Source organism: Sylvia atricapilla, chromosome 6 (genome assembly GCF_009819655.1).
Source record: "Sylvia atricapilla isolate bSylAtr1 chromosome 6, bSylAtr1.pri, whole genome shotgun sequence".
Lineage (NCBI taxonomy): Eukaryota > Metazoa > Chordata > Aves > Passeriformes > Sylviidae > Sylvia > Sylvia atricapilla.
The window spans coordinates 45,051,141-45,071,823 of NC_089145.1; the positions used below are offsets into that span (position 1 = coordinate 45,051,141).

Below are 20,683 nucleotides of genomic sequence, written 5' to 3' on the forward strand. Positions count from 1 at the left end.
TAAGGATAAATATTTCAAAATAAAATGTTTTCCAACATTTTCTCTGAAGGGTCAGCTATACAATTAAAAAAACCCAACAAAAAACCAAAACCAAAAACACCCAAAAAACCCCCCAAAAACCAAAACCAAAACTCCAAACAAAAAAAAAGCATCTTAGTTTCAAATCGAAGAATAGAAGGATTATAAACCAGAAATGAGAGTACTAAATAGCATATTATCTACAGTGTATGAACCTAAAGACATTCTAGAATAAACTGGAGCATTGTCATCGTTATCACAATAATTTTTAATTATTTATTCCAATATATTTATTCAGAAATTTCTGTTTGTTTTCACCCTTTTCTTATCTATGTCTTACAAGAAAAAATTATATAGAACCAACAGGACCAGTGAAGCAGTAAATTGCAGTGCCAAATCAATTTTATTTGTTGAGCCACACATGGTTTGTGTTGCAGTTTGGGTTTGAGTGATTTGTTTGGTTATTTTAGTGAGAAATAAAGTTTTCCTCTCCTCAACAGCAACATTAGTGACGGAGAAGATGGATCAAACCATTCTGAATTTCAGTAAGTGCATTAGTCAGCCTTCTAGTCTTTCAATATGACCAGTTCACTCTTTATACAAACCATTCTTAAGTTCTTTCACTGAGTAAGTAGAGACAGAACAGGTGATTCTTTCAGCAGAGGAGCTGGAGGGGAAAATGCCTTTACCACCTTCTGCTATATAACATGTGCTTACAGATGTCCTCATCCACTTCTCATCAATGAAATTATAGGAAATAATTGTTGGGGATAGGAATCCTGAGAATTTATAGCATGCATGTTGAGTCTATTCAATCTTGACAATAAGGTCAGACATTCATTTCACTGAGGTGGTATGTACATCCTTGAGACATTTTCTCCATCTGACAACAGCAAGGTCTACAGGAGATTGAAAGTGGATGTCCTTCCACCAAAGGAGGGCATCCTTGGGTTAGCACAGGATGTTTGTGTATAATGGGAAAGATGAAATCTTAAAAGTCTCTGTTGACCTTCACTACTAAAATGAGAAGAAGTCCACATCACCTATGTGTTACTTAGGTCTATTGAAGGCTACCAACAAATTCTTATATGCAAATAATTTGTGCATTTGGTCTTTGTAGATACTAGCAGACTTATATCTGGGGAAACAGCTGAGAAATTAGTGATTTCTTAAATGGGATAACTACCTTTGGTGATGTGTTTTTATTTGATGCTTGGCATGTTTTAAATTCCATACAAAACAACCTGCCTGCACTGTGATGTGATATCCCTGCAAATTCTACTCACTAATCAGATGGAATGGGTTTTCTTCTATCTTCTTTTTTTTTTTTTTCCTTTCTAGACTAATAAGATTTTAGAAAAGGTACAGTCTTGTAAGAGTGTTCATAAACTCTTGTCACGTATCGTATATTACACAAAATCTCCTAGGTATTCTTTAATTTCCAGGTTTTCCAAAGGTCTCTCTCCCAGATACCTTTTGAATGATTATTTCCTTCAGCTTGCGTTTTTCCAGAATGAATCTCATTTTGGGTGATATCCAGAGCCCATTGAGGTCAGAAGAATGTCTCCTCTTGACTTCAGTGAACTTTGGATTTGTTCTTTTATTTCCTATTTCCAGAAGCCAAATTCTGCACACCTTATTGTTTTAATAGGAATTTTGTATTAGTAAGGCAAGCAACATTGGCTTCCATAGTCTGACATTTTCAGACTCCTTTGCAATGTATTTCACTCTTTTCACTAACATTTATAATGGCACAATATAATTTACAAATATAAGTCCTGTTTATCTGTCACCATGAATAGCTAATGGAAATCTTAAGTATTACTTAAGTGAGTGAACTCTGTTGCGTTTGGTACCACCTCTTTCCAAACTTGATATATGTTCTTCCGTTACTTTTTCCTTTGGTCTTTAAATTACTTTGCAGTTCATAAGGCTTTGTAAGGGTTTGGAAAAATATGAATAATTTGTGGATAAAGTTTTGGAAGGCACTGTAATCAGATATAAAGTCCAGCTACAGGTTATATTTTACATATAACAATCCTGCCCAGATTCGGGAAAGTGCTTTAACATGTGCTCACATCTACCCCTGTTAAGAAATGCAACTAGATTCTTAAATGTAATTGTGTAAGTGGGACTTTGATCTCAATAAAAATTAAGGAATACTTTATCTTCATTCCTGAATAGGGAGGTCTTTTCAAATAGTGTCTTTTATATATTATCAGTTCTCTTATATGAAAAATTCCAAACTGTTCTAAAAAGGCTATTCATCACTGCATTATGATTATGTCTGTAGTGAGTGTGCTATACATCTTGCCCAGGATTTGTCATTTCAATTTAAAACAGGAGCAAGTTTAGTGGTGGGCCACCAAGATAGTCAGGGATTGAAGGATTTGGCTCGGGATGAGAAGCTGAGGCTTGTCCAACATGGAGAAGATATGGCTTTCAGGGAGTCTCAGAGGATGGAGCCAGTGCTGTGTGATGGGATGATTAGGAATAATGGGCAGAAGTTCAAAAAAGACAAGGTCAGGCTGGATTTAAGGAAAAACTTTTTTACAGTTTGGTCAGTTAAGAACAGATCAGAATCTCAATAATCAGAAGAGATTGCTAAGAGAAACTGTGCAGTCCTTGAAGGTTTTCAAGACCAAGCTGCATACGAATAAGTTGGTCAGATCTCAGAGCTGGAGGCTGGACTGGATAAACTTCAGAGGTACCTTCCAACCTGAATTATCCTGTGGTCTTTTGATCCTATTCATTTTCTACTGTTGCTTATGGTTCTTGTCTGCTCTTAGTCTCCTATTGGGTCCATATTTTTTTTTCCAAATAGCATGTATCCAGTTGTTTTTCTGAAGGAGAAGAGATACTGGAAGCAAGTACTGGAAGCAAGTACTGGAATTCCTTGGACTTCCTTATGAAAAGTATTAACCATATTTCTCTCTTTGGATTTCTTTTTTCCATTCTCAGTACCTGTTCCTCTTGGCATACCAGTTTAATTGTCAGTGGTTCATGAATTATCTAGGTAATTCTTCTATGATCTGTGGATGCATATGTTGTCCTTCTGGTTTATATTTTTTCTTAGCTGTTTTATTAAGTACTTGTTAAAAATAAATGTACCAGTATGATTCTTCTTCTCTAGTTCCTCTGGCATATTTTCCTGGGTTTTCTTGTTTAAGATGATTGTTTTTATTATTCCTTTATTCTTTCATTTTTCTTCTTTAATCTTTGGTCAATTTGAGTGATATTTCACAGAATCACAGCTCACAGAATGGCTAGGGTTGGAAGGAACCTCTGGAACATCTGATACCACTGCCTTTCCCAGCAGAGCCGAATGGAGAAAATTGCCCAGGTCCATGTCTGAATGACTTTTGAATATGCTCATGGATAAAGACTCCACAAGTTCCCTGGGAAACCTGTGCCATCACTCAGTCATCCTCAAAAGGAAAAAGGTTTTCCTGATGTTCAGATGGAAACTGAATAGGTTGCCCGTTGCCTATTGTCCTGTTCACTGGGCACCACTGAAAATGTGCACATCTTCAGGCATTTATTTACACTAGGAACCTTCTTTTCTCCAGGTTATACAGTCCTCTATGGGCATTTTTAGTGCATGGAGTTATTTTAAGGCATTTTCATTTCATACATAACAGAAGGCCTGCAAGGGTAAAGAACAGCAGCTGAAGAAATCTGAAAACAGGTAGTTTACAATATAAACTATTAATATGCCTAGAGCTTTAGCTGGGCTGTATGAAAAATTACAGATTGACTGAACAGGTGAAGCCAATTTTTCAGACCATGGTTCAGTGCTTTACTACTAAAAACTTTAAGATTAATATGAAGTCCTCTATTAAAATTAGGTGGATTTTTTTTTTCAGTATTTTTCCTCATCTTTCAGCAAAAGTTTTAGTTTTAGCCGTTTTAGCCTAGGTTTGTCTGGGGCAGAACACTTCTGGTTTTGGTTTCAGTATCCACTACAAGCGCATAAACCTCTTGAAAGATATTTCAGAGAGCAATAACCAACAAGGACATACTCTACCCAGGAAAGTTAATCTATGAAGAGGTACATCTAGGCAGATATTGTTTCTACATAGAAGATATTAAGAATTCCTCAAGGGTAGCTTCTGTGGTGTTGTCCACTCAAGACAAATAATGGACAAACAGATCCTGATTTGGTCAGTGAATGAACTTGTCTGTTTGTAAAAAATGCTTATACTCTGTGAAAGAGTCATCCCAAGTGGGAACAAGAAAGAGAAATTCTTGAACATCTCCTGGAGGGGAAAATAAAAATACAGTTTAAAACTACTTTGGATTGCTTGATTGTATTGTTTAGTTAAAATAAAGACATTCAGTTTAAACACTTGCAATTTTTTATAACATGAAAATTTGAACCTTTCTTTTCCAGAAATGTCTGATTGAAATTTATCTACATTTTAAAAGTTTTTTCCACTTTCCCAAGAAACTCATCAAAACAGGGTTCAATGGAAATGACAGTTTTCTGGTAGAGATTAATCTGACATATTTTTTAACATTTTGTGTAATTACTTTAACTGAAATGCCTCAGTTTTCATTCTATGATAGTTATATAATTTATAAAAATAATTAGTTTTATTACTTAGAGAAGATTAATCTCTGAACGGAATAATAAAAATTTCTGTGGTAGTCTAAGAGACACCAGCAAAATTAAAAGGAACCATCAGGAATACCCTGAATCATGGATATAAATTAATAGTTAGTTTAATTAAGTCATTAAAATCACTATAGGCTTTGTTGGTCAGAGCTATATCAGGCAGGCATTATGTGCAAAAATGTGTACACACCCTTTTTTCCTACTTAGAAATGGCATTTAAATTCATCTGTCACTTTACCATCAAGTCATTTGGGACTGTGAGGTACTTCTATACCCTGCCTCACACAACTGCAGTTTTGATTGTTCTGAGTAATTTTGGATCATCAGCAGAACGTATAAAGTTTCTATTTACTCTGTGTTTGAGGTTACCCAGGAGCAGGCTGAAAAACAAAGATTCCATCAGAGACCTTGTAACGCCCTGAGAGCAGCTTCTTCCCTTCTGACAACTGGCTGCTCATTCCTTCTTTTCCCTCCTAACTTGAGAAAAGCTAATAATACTCAAGCAGACCATTCCTCTTGTGCCATGGTAGCTTCATTCTCTTAAAGGCTCGCGAATTTTCTCAAAGCTCCACGGAAATCCATGACATATGCACCAGAGTATCCAAGTATAAAATTGCAACACTGCAGTTAGCAGATCATCTCATCCACGTGCTCCTTTGGACAAGCCTAATACATTTTTGAGACATGACTTCCATCTGCAGATCTGCATTGATTCTTCTCCAGTAAAAATCTCTGTCACAGCTGTAACTCCCATCATATTGCCATACTAGGGTAGACTTGTTAAAATATGCAGTCTTTGTCTTCTAAATTGTTTGGATACTTACCCTTTGATTCCCCCAAGTATTATTTTGCTTCTTTGTTTTTTTCTTAGAAAAAGAAGATAAAAGTGAACAAAACACCACTTATTTTTCTGACTAAATAATTAGCACCAGAGAGTTCATTAAAGAATGCTTATAATGAAAACCAAATTCCAGAAGTTTATTTTATGAAAGGAAAACAAAATGAAGCAAAGAATCCTTTAAGGTAAGGTCCTGCATCTCTACTAATTAGTTACTAACCTGTAACTAATTAAATATTATTGTCTTTATGAGCTCTCTGATATTATTTTCTGTGTTTTGATTTTCAGATACGTATGTAGGCAACTTAATCTAGGCTTTGGCTCTCGCTCAGCTATGTCTGGCATATACACATCTGAGATCTGTGATAGAAGAGACTGTTTTAGAGACATGCACATTCACGTCAGTATCACATTTCTAAATCTCACAACAATCTTCATTTTCAGGCCTTCATACTTCATACTTTGTGCTAGATTTTCCTGTTGTGTCACTTGGTTTTTCTGCCTGTGGAGCACCAAATAAAGCATTGGTAAATCCAGTCGGAAATTGCCTGTGCTCTTGACATTTTCTGCTGTTGAAAAAGTAGCAACAAACAACTCAGTTCTGATTTCCAGCTTACTTTAAACTTACAGAAATGGTGTAACTGCTGCCTGTTTCTAATTATTCCTGAAAAGCCAGTAAGAGGTAGTATGAAGTATCATTCAGGGGAATGATTCAGAGTAACCTGGAAGCTTTAGCTCTTGTTCCTTGACTGATGACGTTCTCCTTGCTAAGCCAGACGTGTGCTGCCCAGACCGCAGGTTGTTCATAGTGTCTGTTCTACTCAAGGCACAAAACCACACTGATGGGGGTTCAGAGATGGTGAGGATATTATTTTTCTTAGAAATAATAAAAATAAAGAAAAATAAGTGGCTTTAAGAGGTGTTCTATTGGTAACAGCATCTTCTGTGGAAAATCGAAATCTCTGCAGCTCATCAATGATACCAGCAGTTACCAAATATTTGAGCTCCTCACTGCTACACTCTTCAAAGAAAAAACATTAAAAACTGGATGCCTGTATTTAAATAGGCTCCTGAATGTATACTGATAATGAAATTTTTAGGTAGTGGGATATTTAGCCAAGTTGTACTTCATACTCATTCACTGAGATTTGTGGATATCTGTCACTGAGAATTAACAAATTTACTGACTCGAGGGAGACTAAATGCAGATTTATAAGTTTAACATTAGGTTAATAAATATGTTAATATTTTGACCTATTTCTTAGAAATTTTTCTTTTTTTTTGCCTTAGAAACACCCACAGTGAGTAAAGCAATTTTTAAATGTCTTGGAATGGTAGTTACAGCATCTTATAATCATATAATTATTTGGGTTGGATCACCAAGTTCCAATCCTCCTGCCACTTTCCACTAAACCACATTGCTCCAAATACCATCCGACCTGGTCTTGAACACTTCCAGAAATGAGGCATCCACAACCTCTCTGGGCAACCTGTTCCTGTGTCTCACTACCCTCTGGGTAAAGAATACCTTCCTTATATCTAGCTTCTCCTCTTAGTGTTTAAAGCCATTCCCCCTTGTCCTGTCTGTGCAAAAAGTTGCACTCCTCTATTTTATAAGCCTGCTTTAAGAACTGGAAGGCCACAATGAATTCTTCCTGGAGCCTTTTCTTCTCCAGGCTAAACAGCCCCAACTCTCTCAGTCTTTCTTCACAGGAGAGGTGCTCCAACACTCTAATCCTTTTCGTGGCCCTCCTCTGGACTCACTCTAACAGGTCCATGTCTTTCTTGTGTTGAGCATCCCAGAGCTGGATGCAGAACTCCAGGTGGGGTCTCGTGAGAGCAGAGTAGAGGAGCAGGACCACCTCCCTTGACTTGCTGGCTACACTGCTTTGGATGCAGCCCAGGAGTTAAAACATACTCCAAATTTTAATATTGGTACAATCAAATTAAAAAAAAAATTGGTCAACATTTCTTAAAGACACATAGAGTAGAAGCAAAATCCTACCAAAATTAAAAGCAAGTTTATTGCTTTTCCACACCTTTTAGCATGAGGCAGTGAGACAGAAAACCCTGGATGTGTTGGATGTAAAATGAGAAGTTTTGGTATGATTCTGTTTTATTTTATGTAGACAAATTAATACATGAGTAAGTGTGTATAAAATCCTTCATCTAACTGTGATTCTTGAGGAGTCTTGATCACTCGTAGCTTCCTGGCTTACTGCATTAATGCTACTATTTAATATGGGGTTTTTTCTGTTTCGTTTAACACTGTTCTCACCTTTTCTTAAGTAAATCTCACTCATCCTACCTCCATTTCTCAATGATGTGTTTATTTTCACAGTTCTCTCAACCATCTCTTGCACAGGCAAGTTCACTGACCATTTTTCAGTAACTTTTGAGACCTAAGTATGTACTTTCTTCACATGATCCACTGATAATTTAGAATCTAGGTCTCTTCATCCTCTTATTTCCTGGCAGCTTTGTCTAAAACCTATCATGGGGCGGCCAGCCATCCTCAAGTGCTTCGTGCAAAAGCTGATCTCTGCAGATCTCAGATAACTGTTGTCTTTAGAGATCTTCTTTATTGAACACCCATTGTCCAGTGTTGTGTGCTTACCTTAAGGTATATTTATTCAATGTGTCACATGAGCATCTGCACAGCAGATAACAGCAATTTGTGGAACTTCAGTCCTAAGCTGCAAATAACTCTTTCGTAATAGAAGCTGCCTCATCCCTCGTGCTCAAAAAAAAAAAAAAAAAAAAAAAAAAGCAAGCATTGAAACACAATGTAAATGAACTGATAACTTTACTATGCTTTAGTAATGTGGATTATTTTTTCCTAATTAAAATGGAAAGTCCTTCAAACTAGAAAGTCCTTCAAAATAGAAAAAAGATTTATATTTTTATTATCAGCGATAGTGTTTACAGCTAAAGCTCCTGAAGATAACCATCTCCTGTGTTAAAATGCTTTTTTTGAAATCACTGCAAGAAGCAGGCATAAATTCTCCCCTTGCCATGTTCACTGTTGGACCAGTGATTTCTGTGCTGCCTCTGACATACCAGACACATGGCATTGCTGGTGTTCAGATAAGATAAATTATGGTTTAGACCTGATATTTCTTTGTTAGTTTTACAGTATCACATATAATTATTTTAAAGTGTAAACCTGAATAAAACTCTCCCATAAAGAAAGCTCTCAAATGGTCATAGGCTTAATGTCCCTCCATCCTTTTTACAGGAAGAAAAATGACTAAAACTTGAAGTCAGACTCTGGCATGCTTGAATACCATATGCCTGCACTATTGAGAGACTGGAGCAGAGTATCTGGAGAAAGATGAGAGAGTGTGGGTGGCAATAGAAAAAACAACCACGACTGTAAGTTAGCAAGATATTATCCTTACTTTCTTCTGTGGGTCTCAAGAGTGATTAAAAAAACATTGGTGTTTTAAAAATATTGCTGAGGACTACAGTGTGACTCATAATGCTTCAGAGAATGGAATTCTTGGAAGTTTCACTGTAATGCCAGATTTTAGAATGGAGGGCAGCAGAGCTGCAGAGAAGTAACATGAGGCTATGTGGATGAAGAAAGAACATTTCTGAGGAAATTCAAGTGAGAGAAAAAGAAAGGAAAAGAATGGGCCTGAGGAGATAAGACAATCAATTACTTATACTGAGAACTGTTGCTTGCACTGATGGGGATGTTTCACTGCTTTTTGAGGTTTTGTTGGTCAGCACACCTGCCTACACCATACTTGATCATATGCCCAGCAGGGGAAGATAAGTAACCATGTTGACCAGTCAGACAATGAAACAACTACAGGCAAGTCCAAAAGTCTATCCTAGAGCTGACCTAAAAGTTCTGAATAAAACCTTTCCTTTCCTTTCCTTTCCTTTCCTTTCCTTTCCTTCCTTTTCCTTTCCTTTCCTTTCCTTTCCTTTTCCTTTCCTTTCCTTTCCTTTCCTTTCCTTTCCTTTCCTTTCCTTTCCTTTCCTTTCCTTTCCTTTCCCTTTCCTTCCTTCCCTTTCCTTCCTTTCCCTTTCCTTTCCTTTTCTTTTTTTTCTTTTCTTTTCTTTTCGTTTCTTTTCCTTCCTTTTCCTTCCTTTCCTTTCCTTTCCTTTCCTTTCCTTTCCTTTCCTTTCCTTTCCTTTCCTTACCTTTCCTTTCCTTTCCTTTCCTTTCCTTTCCTTTCCTTTCCTTTCCTTTCCTTTCCTTTCTCCTTTCCTTTTCCTTTCCTTTCCTTTCCTTTTTTCCTTTCCTTTCCCTTCCTTTCCCTTCCCTTCCCTCCATTGGTTTTTTTTTTTTTTTTTTTTTTTTTTTTTTTTTTTTTTTTTTTTTTTTTTTTTTTTTTTTGTTGGGGGGTGATTGGAGCGTGTGTAAGTTTCTGGAAAGTTCAGTACTTTTATGAGGGAATGTATTGGTTAAATGTTGGAAAGCTTTCTCAAGTCAGAATAGCATTTCTGGTCAGAATAAAAAAAAGAAGAATGTTGGTCATCTGGAATTAAATAGTAGCCTCACAGTTATGGCATGTACCTGATATTTTGCTTGATACTGTAACACAGCTGTTTTTTATCCTCAGGAAGTAGCTTTGCTAGGAAAGTGAGCAGTCTTTCTCCAACCATTCGCCACAAGAGCTGATCTCACAAGACCTCTTCCCTTTAAATTCCAATAAAACGGTTTCTGAATTTCACAGACTATGACATTGTCCAGGTTATGGAATTTCCAGGTTTAGATCCATGGATGTGAGCTGGGCTTTTACCAGAATATCTTCCTTTAAGTGAGTGTCCTCACTATCTGGCAACTGAGGTAGGATTGAGTTCTCCCTATTGCTTGTATTGGAAGCCTAAATGCTAAAAAGTAGGCTTTTTATTTATTATTTTAAGAGCATTCCTATGATCCAGGTCTGTCTTATAAACTCTGGTTTGTGCATATTATTAAATTAAAGATGTTGGTTCAGATTTCTAAAAATGTGTCAATGGCTTAAACTTAGATAATACTGCTATCTGGATAGAAAATCTGTATATCTTGTAAATATTATTGTTTGTCTGATAATTCACATCTAAAAAATGCCATTACTTGATATTTGGTATTTCCTCTCGGAAAAAACAAAGCCATATAATCAGCCGAGGAGCAAATATGAAAACATTCATGTAAGTGATGGTTCTATATCACAATCTAATAAATATCCTAAGTGAACAATTAGTTGATAAATTCTTGGCTGTAATTTCTTAATGTAATTTGATCAATGAAGTGTTTGCACAAATTAACTGATCATAACCAGTTCCTGAGCCGTTCATGAGCAGTAAGATGCACTCCAGACCAGGGAATTTGAATAATGTATATTTTATTTCACTTGAATAACTGGAAAAAAAATTTTTGAGTTGGCCAAAGTGGAAAACGAATTTTTTTTTTCTGGAAAATTTAATCTAGTTACATTTAGAAATGAAACATCCTAAATGAGAAAAGTGGTCTATTATGAAAATGAGCATAGGGGTATTTTTTTGTTTTACTTTTAGTGTTTAAATGTTATAATGAATTTTTGGTGGACTAATTTTGCAGTTTTCAGATGAATGACACATGGATTTTAACCAGCTTGAACTGACAATTGAGTGGATAAAAAATGTGATTGAAAATTTTTCTAGATTTCCTGGGATTGGGATCTACCAATTCCTTGATTTCCTAAAGCAGTGAACTGAGAAATGTTTATTCATTTATGGGGTTAGTGCAACTAATTTTTTTCTCATATTGCCTGTCATCCAGTAAATTTCATAATATGTGAACACAGCCAGACTGCTATGATCTCAGAGTCAGCAGTGAAATCTACAATGCATGGTGATAGTAGGTTCTCAAATAAACAGGACTTTGGACGGAATGAAAAAATGCACCAAAAATTTGAGTAAACAGCAGCAAGTCAATCTGCATCTTCTCAGTATATGTAGGAGAGATAAGTTGGAGCTGGGAAACATTTTCTGTTATGCACATTAATGGATATAAAACTCATCCAATCACTCAGGAGCTAATACTGCACTTTTCTGTTCTATGCATAAAAAATGTCATGCCAAATGACTCTGAGTGGTATCCATAATGATGAATTTACAGCTATCAGTGAGGAGACTTCTTCGATTGTCTGCATTAAAGCAGCAGATGATTATGATCCCATCCAGTGCTGCTTTTCCTTGGCCTTATTAAAAAGAACAGCATACAAGGCAGTCATACTCTTGGGTGTCATTTGATTTGCTTAAAAGTATGACTTAAGTGTTGATTTCTTTTCCAAAAAAAACCCAAATTCCATTTTGCAATGATGACACATCCATTGTCTAAAAACAAATGACATGGGAATTGCAATGAATACCCTGATTGCTCACCTGGTAGCAAAAATAGCACCAGGTTTCAGAGACAATATTGATCTGTGCATGTCTGTCAGCTGTCAGTGCTGTGTATGGGAATAGGTAATCTTCTTCTCACTGTCCCACAGTTTGGCCTTAATCTCATGTATTTGTGGTACAGTGCTGTGACCTCAGCAGCTTCTTCCCCATTTTCTGGCCCATGATCCTTACTGCACTGAGCAAGAGGGGCTTGACAGATCTAGGAATAAACTGTGTCAGAGGCCATGTTCAATAACTGGAAAGACAAAATAAAATCTGATATTCCTTTTTGTTGAGTCTCTTTTTTTTTGAGTTTAGATTTATTAACAAACCAGAAGATTCCAAAGTGATTTCATAGTGATACAGAATATGTGGTAAAAGAAAAAAGATCTTTCGAGCTTCCAGCAGTGTCTGCGGGAAGTGCTAATTTACATCTCTCAGGGTAGCTTCCTATCCAGCTTTAGAAAACTGATGTATTTCTGTGGTATGTACCAATTTGTTTCAGTTCTACTGGTATATCACTATGAAGTTCCTCCCAACCTGTCTTTGTGTTCATGAAAAGACAGCAGAAGACTTTTACTCAATTAGTAAAAAAAACCCAAAATGAAAGATCCATGACGTTTCTTCCTCAATCTGCTCTTTTTTCTTCCATTCTATTCCTCCCAATAGATAACTTCCGGAATTTATTATGGCCGAATGAATCAACGGAAGACATCTTATGGGAATAGGAGAGGTCTGGACGGTCAGTTCTGGGGAACAGTTCCAAATTCTTCTGCTTCATTTGCTTACTGTACTTTTGCTCTAATCAGGTAGATAGAACAATTGATGTCATGGTAGATTATTTAGTATCAAAGATACTTCAGTCAACTAAACTCTGACAGAAATGCACACAGATCTGCATGAACATCAAAGGAACTGGAGCCCAGCATAATCATTCCAGTGGTATGCATTCTAGAGAAGGCAATATACAGTTAAAAGGAAAAAAAAAAACATGATTAAATGAAATCAAGGTAACTAGACAATTGAGTTTTATCTAATCTGATCCATTTCCCAAAACTGTTCATTATTCACCAACACACGTGCAATGGGATATGTTTAACTTTTGCGTGAGAAGACATAGAAATTTATTTGGTAATTAAAAAAAAAAGGTATCTTTATCACTTCTTGAAATAACTGTTTTATTCTATAAAATGCACAACTCCCTGCCACTCCCTTTCCAATGTTCCAAATACTCTTTGGGCTAATTTTGATCTCTCCAATTGTATGCATCTGTATGTTAGTGGCACAATATGTTCTCTATGTCTATGTGCTGAAAATCTGGTTGACAGCAGCCTTGCACCCTATTCTTTCCTGATTGTCCTTCATCACAAAGAGAAAGTGATCAAATAAACAATATTTTTTCTTGCATGGAATTGTGCAACTTCCAGAATTTCTTCAGCTCAGTGCCATAGTTTTTTTTAAGGGTCACTTCAATTAGAACAATTCTTAAATGACATAACATATACATTGAAAATTTACTTATAACTTAATAAAATGTATTTTAAAATAAACATATATTTTAATTTTTATCCAGATGTTATGAAATTATTTGTTTATTCTTAGGAATTATTGTCACTATCAGGTCTTCGGCACTAAAGATATCTGTAACATAATTATGCTTTCAAAGTTATATGAACTCAGAGAAAGCTCTGGAAGATGTTTCAACACAAAATTTAAAAAAATTATGATACTTGAGGTGAGGTTCTATGCAGTGATGCCTCATTTAATTTCTGTAAGGTGGCACATAACTTCAAAAATTATGCCTAATAACCTATAGTGATTAAATAACTATACTGAAATTTTGTCTACTGCAAAGGATTAGCTCAGTTGCTTGGAGCGTGGTACTAATAATGCCACGGTTGTGGGTTTCATCCCCATATGAGCCACTCATATAACAGTTGAACTTGATAATCCTTGTGGGTCCCTTCCAGCTCAGAATATGCTGTGATTCTGGGTGTATATCCTGACTGACTTTTCAGGCAAGAAAAGCAAGATGCAAGAAAAAATAGAAATGTGGCCCCAAAAATCCAGCCTGGGGTGACTTGGAAAGGAATGTGAAAGTCTGGTGAAATGCAGACTACTGAAGCGCTAGCTGCTTTATAGACCTAAAATAGTGAGAAGATGGGCGTAAAAGAAAGCTTTGTCATGGTTCTTACCCTCATTGTTAGGGGTTTCAATAAAATACAAGTCTGCTTATAATTTTCCATAGTTCCCATTGCCATATGATGGATAATGGAATAGCCTTCTGCTGGGAACTATGTGCCAGTTCATTCTTGAAGACTCCAGTAAGAAATGCAGCTCTTGGACACCTTTATCAGACTTCCAGGGATCACCTCCTTGTTGGGGTAATTCTGGGCACTGGGGGGGTTGCATAGGAAGTTGAGCTACCTTACCCTATACAGCCATGTTATAAAGGTCCTTTTAAGGCAGAGGATATTTATTACTTGAAAGGAAATGGAAGTAAATGCTTCCATGAGCGAAGTCAGGATGGAGCTATTAATTTGCCAAAGAGAGATGAAACAATATACAGACCTGATCTTCGAAGTCTGACTGGCACAGGAACTTCATGGACCAGACTGAGGGAGCCTAACTTTTGAGGGCACAAGCCCTGAGAAGGATTCTCATGTAAAAGTCGCTGGCTGAAGGATTTTAACCTTGTCTCGTATTGCATTTTTACCCAGAAAATACTGAATGCTGTTTGCAATTCTAGTGAAGATGTTTTTGCCCATTGAGTGTAAGTGCATCTACTGCTGTAAACCACTTCCAAAATCTCTGAAGAAGCAGGTGGAAGGCCAAGAAAATGAGAAATACGTGAGTTAGTCAATTAAGTGGAGGTCATAAATGAGCCCCTTTTCAAGAGGCATCACCAAACGTTTGTCTGAAAAGAAAAATTTGCAAAGATGGAAGCAGGTGTCAAATTCCCTTTTGGCATCTGGATCTTAAAAGCAATTAGAATGAAAAGCTACCTGATCTAAAGCTCAAGACACCAGGAGGATGTGCAAGTGGAAGGGAACACGTATTGATGGGGTTTACAACTCTCATGCTGTAGGGAGGATGCAGAACAGTGAGGAAATGTGCTGACATGCCTAAATTGTGGCAGGATACAGGACCCTGGCACTGGCAGTGAGGAGGAACTTGAGAATGATTTCTGAGCTCTGTATGCAAACAGATGTCTGTCTTCCACAGCATGCTGTAGAAAATAGAGGTTTTGAACCATTAGGAAAGCAAAGGAAGTGCAATAGCCCAGATTTTGATCATAATTACACCCAGGTGGTTCTGAAGTGACTACACCCGTGTCATTGAAGTTACACCAGTGCAAAAAACTTGTGTGAGAATTGAATCGAGCTCTTGGGGGTTTTTTGCGTTTGTGTACCAAAAGAGTACTCTAACAGCTCTTAGTAAATAATAAATTAATAATGATATGATTATCTCCCTTATGACTGGAAGAAGTACAGAAAAATAAGTGTCAGAGTGAGAATTTGCTTGCAAGATTATTTGAATGTGTCATTTCTACATTTGTATTGAGTATAGGATGCTTTGTTCGTCTAATTTTAGTTTCTGGACCAATTTAAATTTTTATTGCAAGCATCAGAAACATCCAGTGCAGTCAGGTAGTATGTGGTGAACAATAGAAAGACTACAACATATAGGTCATAGTTCAAATGAGCGAAGCCTTTGGTCTTTGCATGGCAAAGTACCTTTAAATCCCCAGCAGAAAGTTGTAATGAAAACAACTAATGAAGGCAAGTGCTTTTTCGGTCTCCCTGCTGTAAAGCAAATAATATTTTAGTAGTTGGTTTCGTTTGTGTTTCCCCATTTGTGTCTCAGAATACACCAGATTGCAATGTTACATCACATTTTTAATGACTGGAACCATGTCCTTAGATCCCCCTCTGACCACACCACAACTTCCTTCTTTCCTTTCTCCTCCTGGCTAAAGGACTGTATGTAATTACGATGAGGACATAATTCAATTAATTATTGACAGAACATGTAATTGCCACTCAGATGTCTCTCTGATAAATCTCTCCGCGCTCTCTGACTTCTGTTTGTCGTGCACTAGGGAGGTGGAAAGGCACTAAAAATGCGTTTTAAAGATAGGACGTTTCTCAATCCTTTTGTATCAGTCGGAGAGGCTTCTGCCGCCCAGGGCTCTTTAGATGTACAGCGTATTGTTCTCTTCTGTGCTAAACAAGTATCCCCGAGAAAGCTCAGTGGGATGGAGGCTTATGATTCATTTTAAGTGGAGGATATAATAGGAGCAGATAACTTTGATTTGTGCAAAGGAAAAGTGTGATCTCTTTCAGGGATTCCAGGAATTCATAGCAAATTTTTCTTCTGTTGCTGATTAAAGAGAAAGTGATAAATAAGAGCTCTGTGTTCGGTTTAAAGGAGGAATGTAGCTTTAGAAAGCTGACTTATTTAGGGAAAAAAAAATCCTGACCTTATATAGCCTTTGACCAAGATCTGCTAGTAGTAGAGAGTAAAGATGAGGCTGTTTTTGTTATTATTAAAGCCCACAGTGACCATTTCTGTCTGTATGACCGGAAAACGTCCTAGGGGCCAGGCTGGGGTGGGGATGTGCCCGGGTCTTGCCCGTAACTTCGGATTACAACTAAAGCTTGCCAAAAGCAGATAAAGGAAAGAGATAACGAGGTGAGAAAGCAGAGAATGGCTTTATTGTAAAGTCAGGAAAACTAAGCTGTTAAAAAAAATAATAAAGGAAAGAGAAAAGGAGTAGTCGCGTACATAGAGGCTGCCCTTGTAGCCGAGAGACGAGACCCGCTGCTCCTCTGCCTTTGGTTTTTACGGCACGACGTGCGTGGGGCTGGGGAAGGCGCCGCAGGGCAGGGCCGGGGCCGGGACCGCGCTGGGAGCCGCGGGCTGCAGGGCGGAGAGGGGGGCTCTGCTGTCCCGCAGCGGGGCACGGCCAGCTTTGTTGGTGCTCGGGAGTCTCGTACCGGGGAGGAGCGCTCATTCGTCCCTCGGCGGGAGCGAGCCGAGGCTGATGTGCCCGTGCACCAGCCGGGAGGCACCGGCGGGGGCTAGCCGCGGCTAGGCACCCACACCTTGGCCGTGCCTGGGCGGGCGCTGCCCGTGCCGGGGGGAGCGGGGTGATGTCCTGTCGCAGCCTCTCCTGCTGGCTCTGCTGCCGAGGCTCCCCTACGCTCCGGGACTTCGCAGAGAGCTCTGTGCTTAGCGCCCGGCCAGGGAAAGCAAGACCGCCTGAGGGTGGGCGGGAGTCCGCCCCGCCGCCCCAGCATCAACCAGAGGCACCTGAGACGGGCGGAGCCGGTGCCTTGAGCCCGATGCTGGGGGCTCCGCTCTTGGGGGCAGCGGAAAGGTGAAGAAGGGCGGAATGGGATTCGAGCCCGTCAGAGCAGACACAATGGCCAGCCGGGAAACCCGAAGCGGGCACCTGAGCAGCATCTTTGGACACCTCAGCAGAGCGGCCCGATTTTCAGGGGGGGCTGCAGGGGCGAAGGGGCGGATGAGCGGGGTTGGAGCATCTGATTTCTTTGTGAGAGATCACTCGGTGCTGCTTTTCTAGCGGGCAGAGGAGGGAGAGGTTACGCAGGCTGGTTTAAACCCTGGATGTTGAAAGACTGGAACACTGAGGTTCCAGAGGAACATTGTGAGGACAGGGGCTATAACGCCCTTACAAAACAGCTTCTCGCAGGTATAGTTTAGCACTCGGGGCCCGACTCGGTGCCCACCTGCAGAGAGCGGCGTCCGCCGCTTGCCCTGCCTTCGGGCCGTGCACCCTCTCCAAAACTTAGGGGCGTAACAGCCCGGGCGCCTCGTCCCGCTGCTGTCAAGGACGTGGAGACGTTCAGAGGCGCCACGGGTGGTCCTTAAAGACCCACTCTTTCTGAGCAGCTTTGAACGGCTCCTGCGGAGGTTGTGGGATGCTCTCCACGCCCTCTCTCACCTGTGGGGATCCAAAGGAGCAAGGTTCGGCACCGCGCACACTTTCAAGCGCAGCCCCCGGGGGTGGGGCTGGGGAAGGCGCCGCAGGGCAGGGCCGGGGCCGGGACGGCGCTGGGAGCCGTGGGCTGGGCGCTGCCCTGCCGCCCGAGCTCAGCCGCGCTTCGCCGCAGGTGCGATTCGCGCTGCCGCCGTCCGGGCTCCGGTCCTGCACCGCCTGCGTCCCCGAGACCAGGTGTCCTCGGCGGGGCGGCTCTCCCGCCCAGGACAGCCTTCCCCGGCCCATGTTTTCGGTCGGGACTAACTTGCCTGCACGGCGCCGGTCAGCCCTGCGCCTTCGCCCTCCAGGGCTCAGGGCTCAATCCGGGGCCGGCTCGCCGGGGTCACTGAGGGAGCACGCGGTCCTCCTGACCGGTGTCTTCTCCCAGGAGCCCCGGGGCTTTGGATTTCCCTATGGGGACACCCAGTACTCTCCCTTTTCTCCGGGTCGCGGGTGGTGCGCGCTCCTGCCGCCGCCGAGCCAGAGCTCGCCGCCCCCGAGCCCCCGGCAGCGCATCCTCTCCCGCCCGCCGCTCCGCCTGCCCCTCCTCGGCTGCGGGGGGATGTTGCGAGGTAGGCAAAAGGGAAAGTGAACGTAGCGGTCTGAAGATAGAGAAAGGCAGTCAACGTATTGTTACTCAACCTTTATTCTTTAAAAAAATTCATAAAAAAAAGGAAGGTGAACGAACCTCTTACAAAAACCCCCCACATAAATAGGACATTCCGTCCAGCTCTGGCTATTGGCAGTTCTAGTATTTGACAACATCAGACGCGATTTCCTGGCATTAGAGAAACCCATTTCAAAATCGGTCATCACAAAGAAATACTAGAAATCCCAGTTAGCACTTGCTAGGCAGCACGGAGCACTTGTACACAACTTTTCAGACACACACCCGCGCACACACGCAGCTGGGAACAGATCCCGTAGGAAGAGAGCCTCCTTAAGAAATAGTAAAGGCTTAAAAAAAAAAAAAAAAAAAAAAAAAAAAAAAAAGGGAAAGAAGAAAAAGGAAAGAGACTTATTTACAAAACGCACATGGAGATACAGTATCGACAGAGCGTGGCTGGCAAATCAACATGATTTGAATAGAGAAAGGACTATGGCACGTCTTGCTCGAAAGCTCGCGCAGCAGCCTCCTTTGAGTGTCCCCGCGGGAAGACAGCTCCTGCCATTCGCGACGCAGTGCCTTCTCCCTCCCCACCTCTCCTCCCGCCCTCCCTCGCCTCTCCACCCCTGCGCTTCTTGCCAGGTCCTTTTTACACTTGGATGACCACCGTGCTGGGGCTCTGGAGCCGGGTTTTGTACTGGTCTAGCCAGCTCCTCAGCTCCGAGATCTTGTAGCCCTCTGGTCCTCTGCCTCCCTGGTACATCACCTTCTCCTCCTGGATGATGTAGAGCCTCTCGAAGTAGGCGCCGTAGGCGGCGCTGGAAGCATTGTCCATGGTGTCCACGGCCAGGGGGCAATCGGGCGCCCCTTCCCTCATCAGCTGAGCTGCCCGCAGCCTGTCCTGGAGGCACTGGTGCTTGGGGATGTTGTAGGCTGCGTCCGAGCTGACCCAGCCGTCGGAGGGGTGTGCTTCTTCGATGTACACCAGCAGGAAGTCGGCAATGTCCACGAAGTGCGCGGCCAGGCGCTGGAAGGACCTCAGGCGGGCCATGAACGGGGGTCAGGTGCAGCTGCCGAAGTTGAGGATGAGGGGTCTCTTGCCGCGGGCGAAGTCCAGGATGCGGAGCCTCTTCTGGCCGTCCAGCTGGATCACCTCGGGGTTAGGGGCCACGGAACCCACGTGCGCCGACTTGAAGAAGTCCAGCTTCTGCCCGTGCCACACGGCTTTCAGCGACTCCAGCGTGAACATGCGGTTGGAGTCGGACACGCAGACCGGGGGGTCGTCGGGGGGCGGCTCCTCGCTGGCGCTGGCCGCCTCCTCCGCCGTGGGCATCGTCAGCATCTTCTTCCTAATGCACAGAAAATCCAGGAGCCAGAGCATCACGGCGGTGAGCAGGAAGCGGGGAAATAGGAGGATGCAGGCAGCCGCCTGGGTGAGCAGCTGCAAGGTGTGAACGCCGACGGAGTGGAGCATCGCAGCGGTTTGTGCTGCAGGGCGCTGGCTGCCGGGGGGCCCCCACGCACCCTGCGTGCCGGGGTCTGTGCAGCACAGCTGAGATCCCGCTTCTCTTTAAGCCCATTTTATAGTCAGGGATTTAAATGAAAAGTGACTCCACCTCCGTCCAGAACCCGCCCCTCTGGAACTTGAGCCTGGGGATTACCTACCCCTCCACTCTAATGACCTAAAAATACACAGACAAAAGGGGAGAGAGCCCCGGCGGGAGCCGCCAGGGACGTGCAACGGAGCAGGGTGCAGCCGCTATCAGGCGGGGCAGAGAGTCCGACACAGGGCACCGCCGGGGTCCCCGGCCTCAGATAGCGGCGGGGGCTCACAGACAGCCCCGCCAAGGACAATGCAACAGGCACATCCCGCCCCCGGCCCGGCTCCCCCACGGGCTGTGCGGGCAGGGGTCGGGGCGGGAGCGGGGGCCGGGGCCGTCCCGGCAGCGCCTGCAGGTGACAGGGACGGGCCGCCCTCGCCGCGTCCCTTCCCGCGCCTTCCTCCCCTCTCCGCCCCAGCGGCGCGGTGGCCCCCTGAGCACAGCCTCCGCCCCACCGCACGCCCCGGCGCTGCGGGAGCACCCGGGTCTCGAACCCGCGGCCGCATCCTCCGGCGGCGGCGGCGGGACGGGCGGCGGGCGCTGCCCCAGCCCCGCTTTTCCCCCGGGCCCGCGCTAGGCGGGACGGGCCCCGGCGGCGGCCCCGGGCGGGGGGCACCAGGTGGGCGCGGGC

General features: G+C 42.3%; 1 protein-coding gene across 1 annotated transcript; it reads right to left on the reverse strand.

Moving 5' to 3' along the window:
• Positions 1–18,472: 18,472 nt before the first annotated feature.
• DIO3 (iodothyronine deiodinase 3) lies at positions 18,473–20,207 on the reverse strand. Its single transcript, XM_066321778.1, has one exon. The coding sequence runs from the start codon at positions 19,923–19,925 to the stop codon at positions 19,101–19,103; it is 825 nt and encodes a 274-aa protein (XP_066177875.1). The 5' UTR covers positions 19,926–20,207; the 3' UTR covers positions 18,473–19,100.
• Positions 20,208–20,683: the final 476 nt, after the last annotated feature.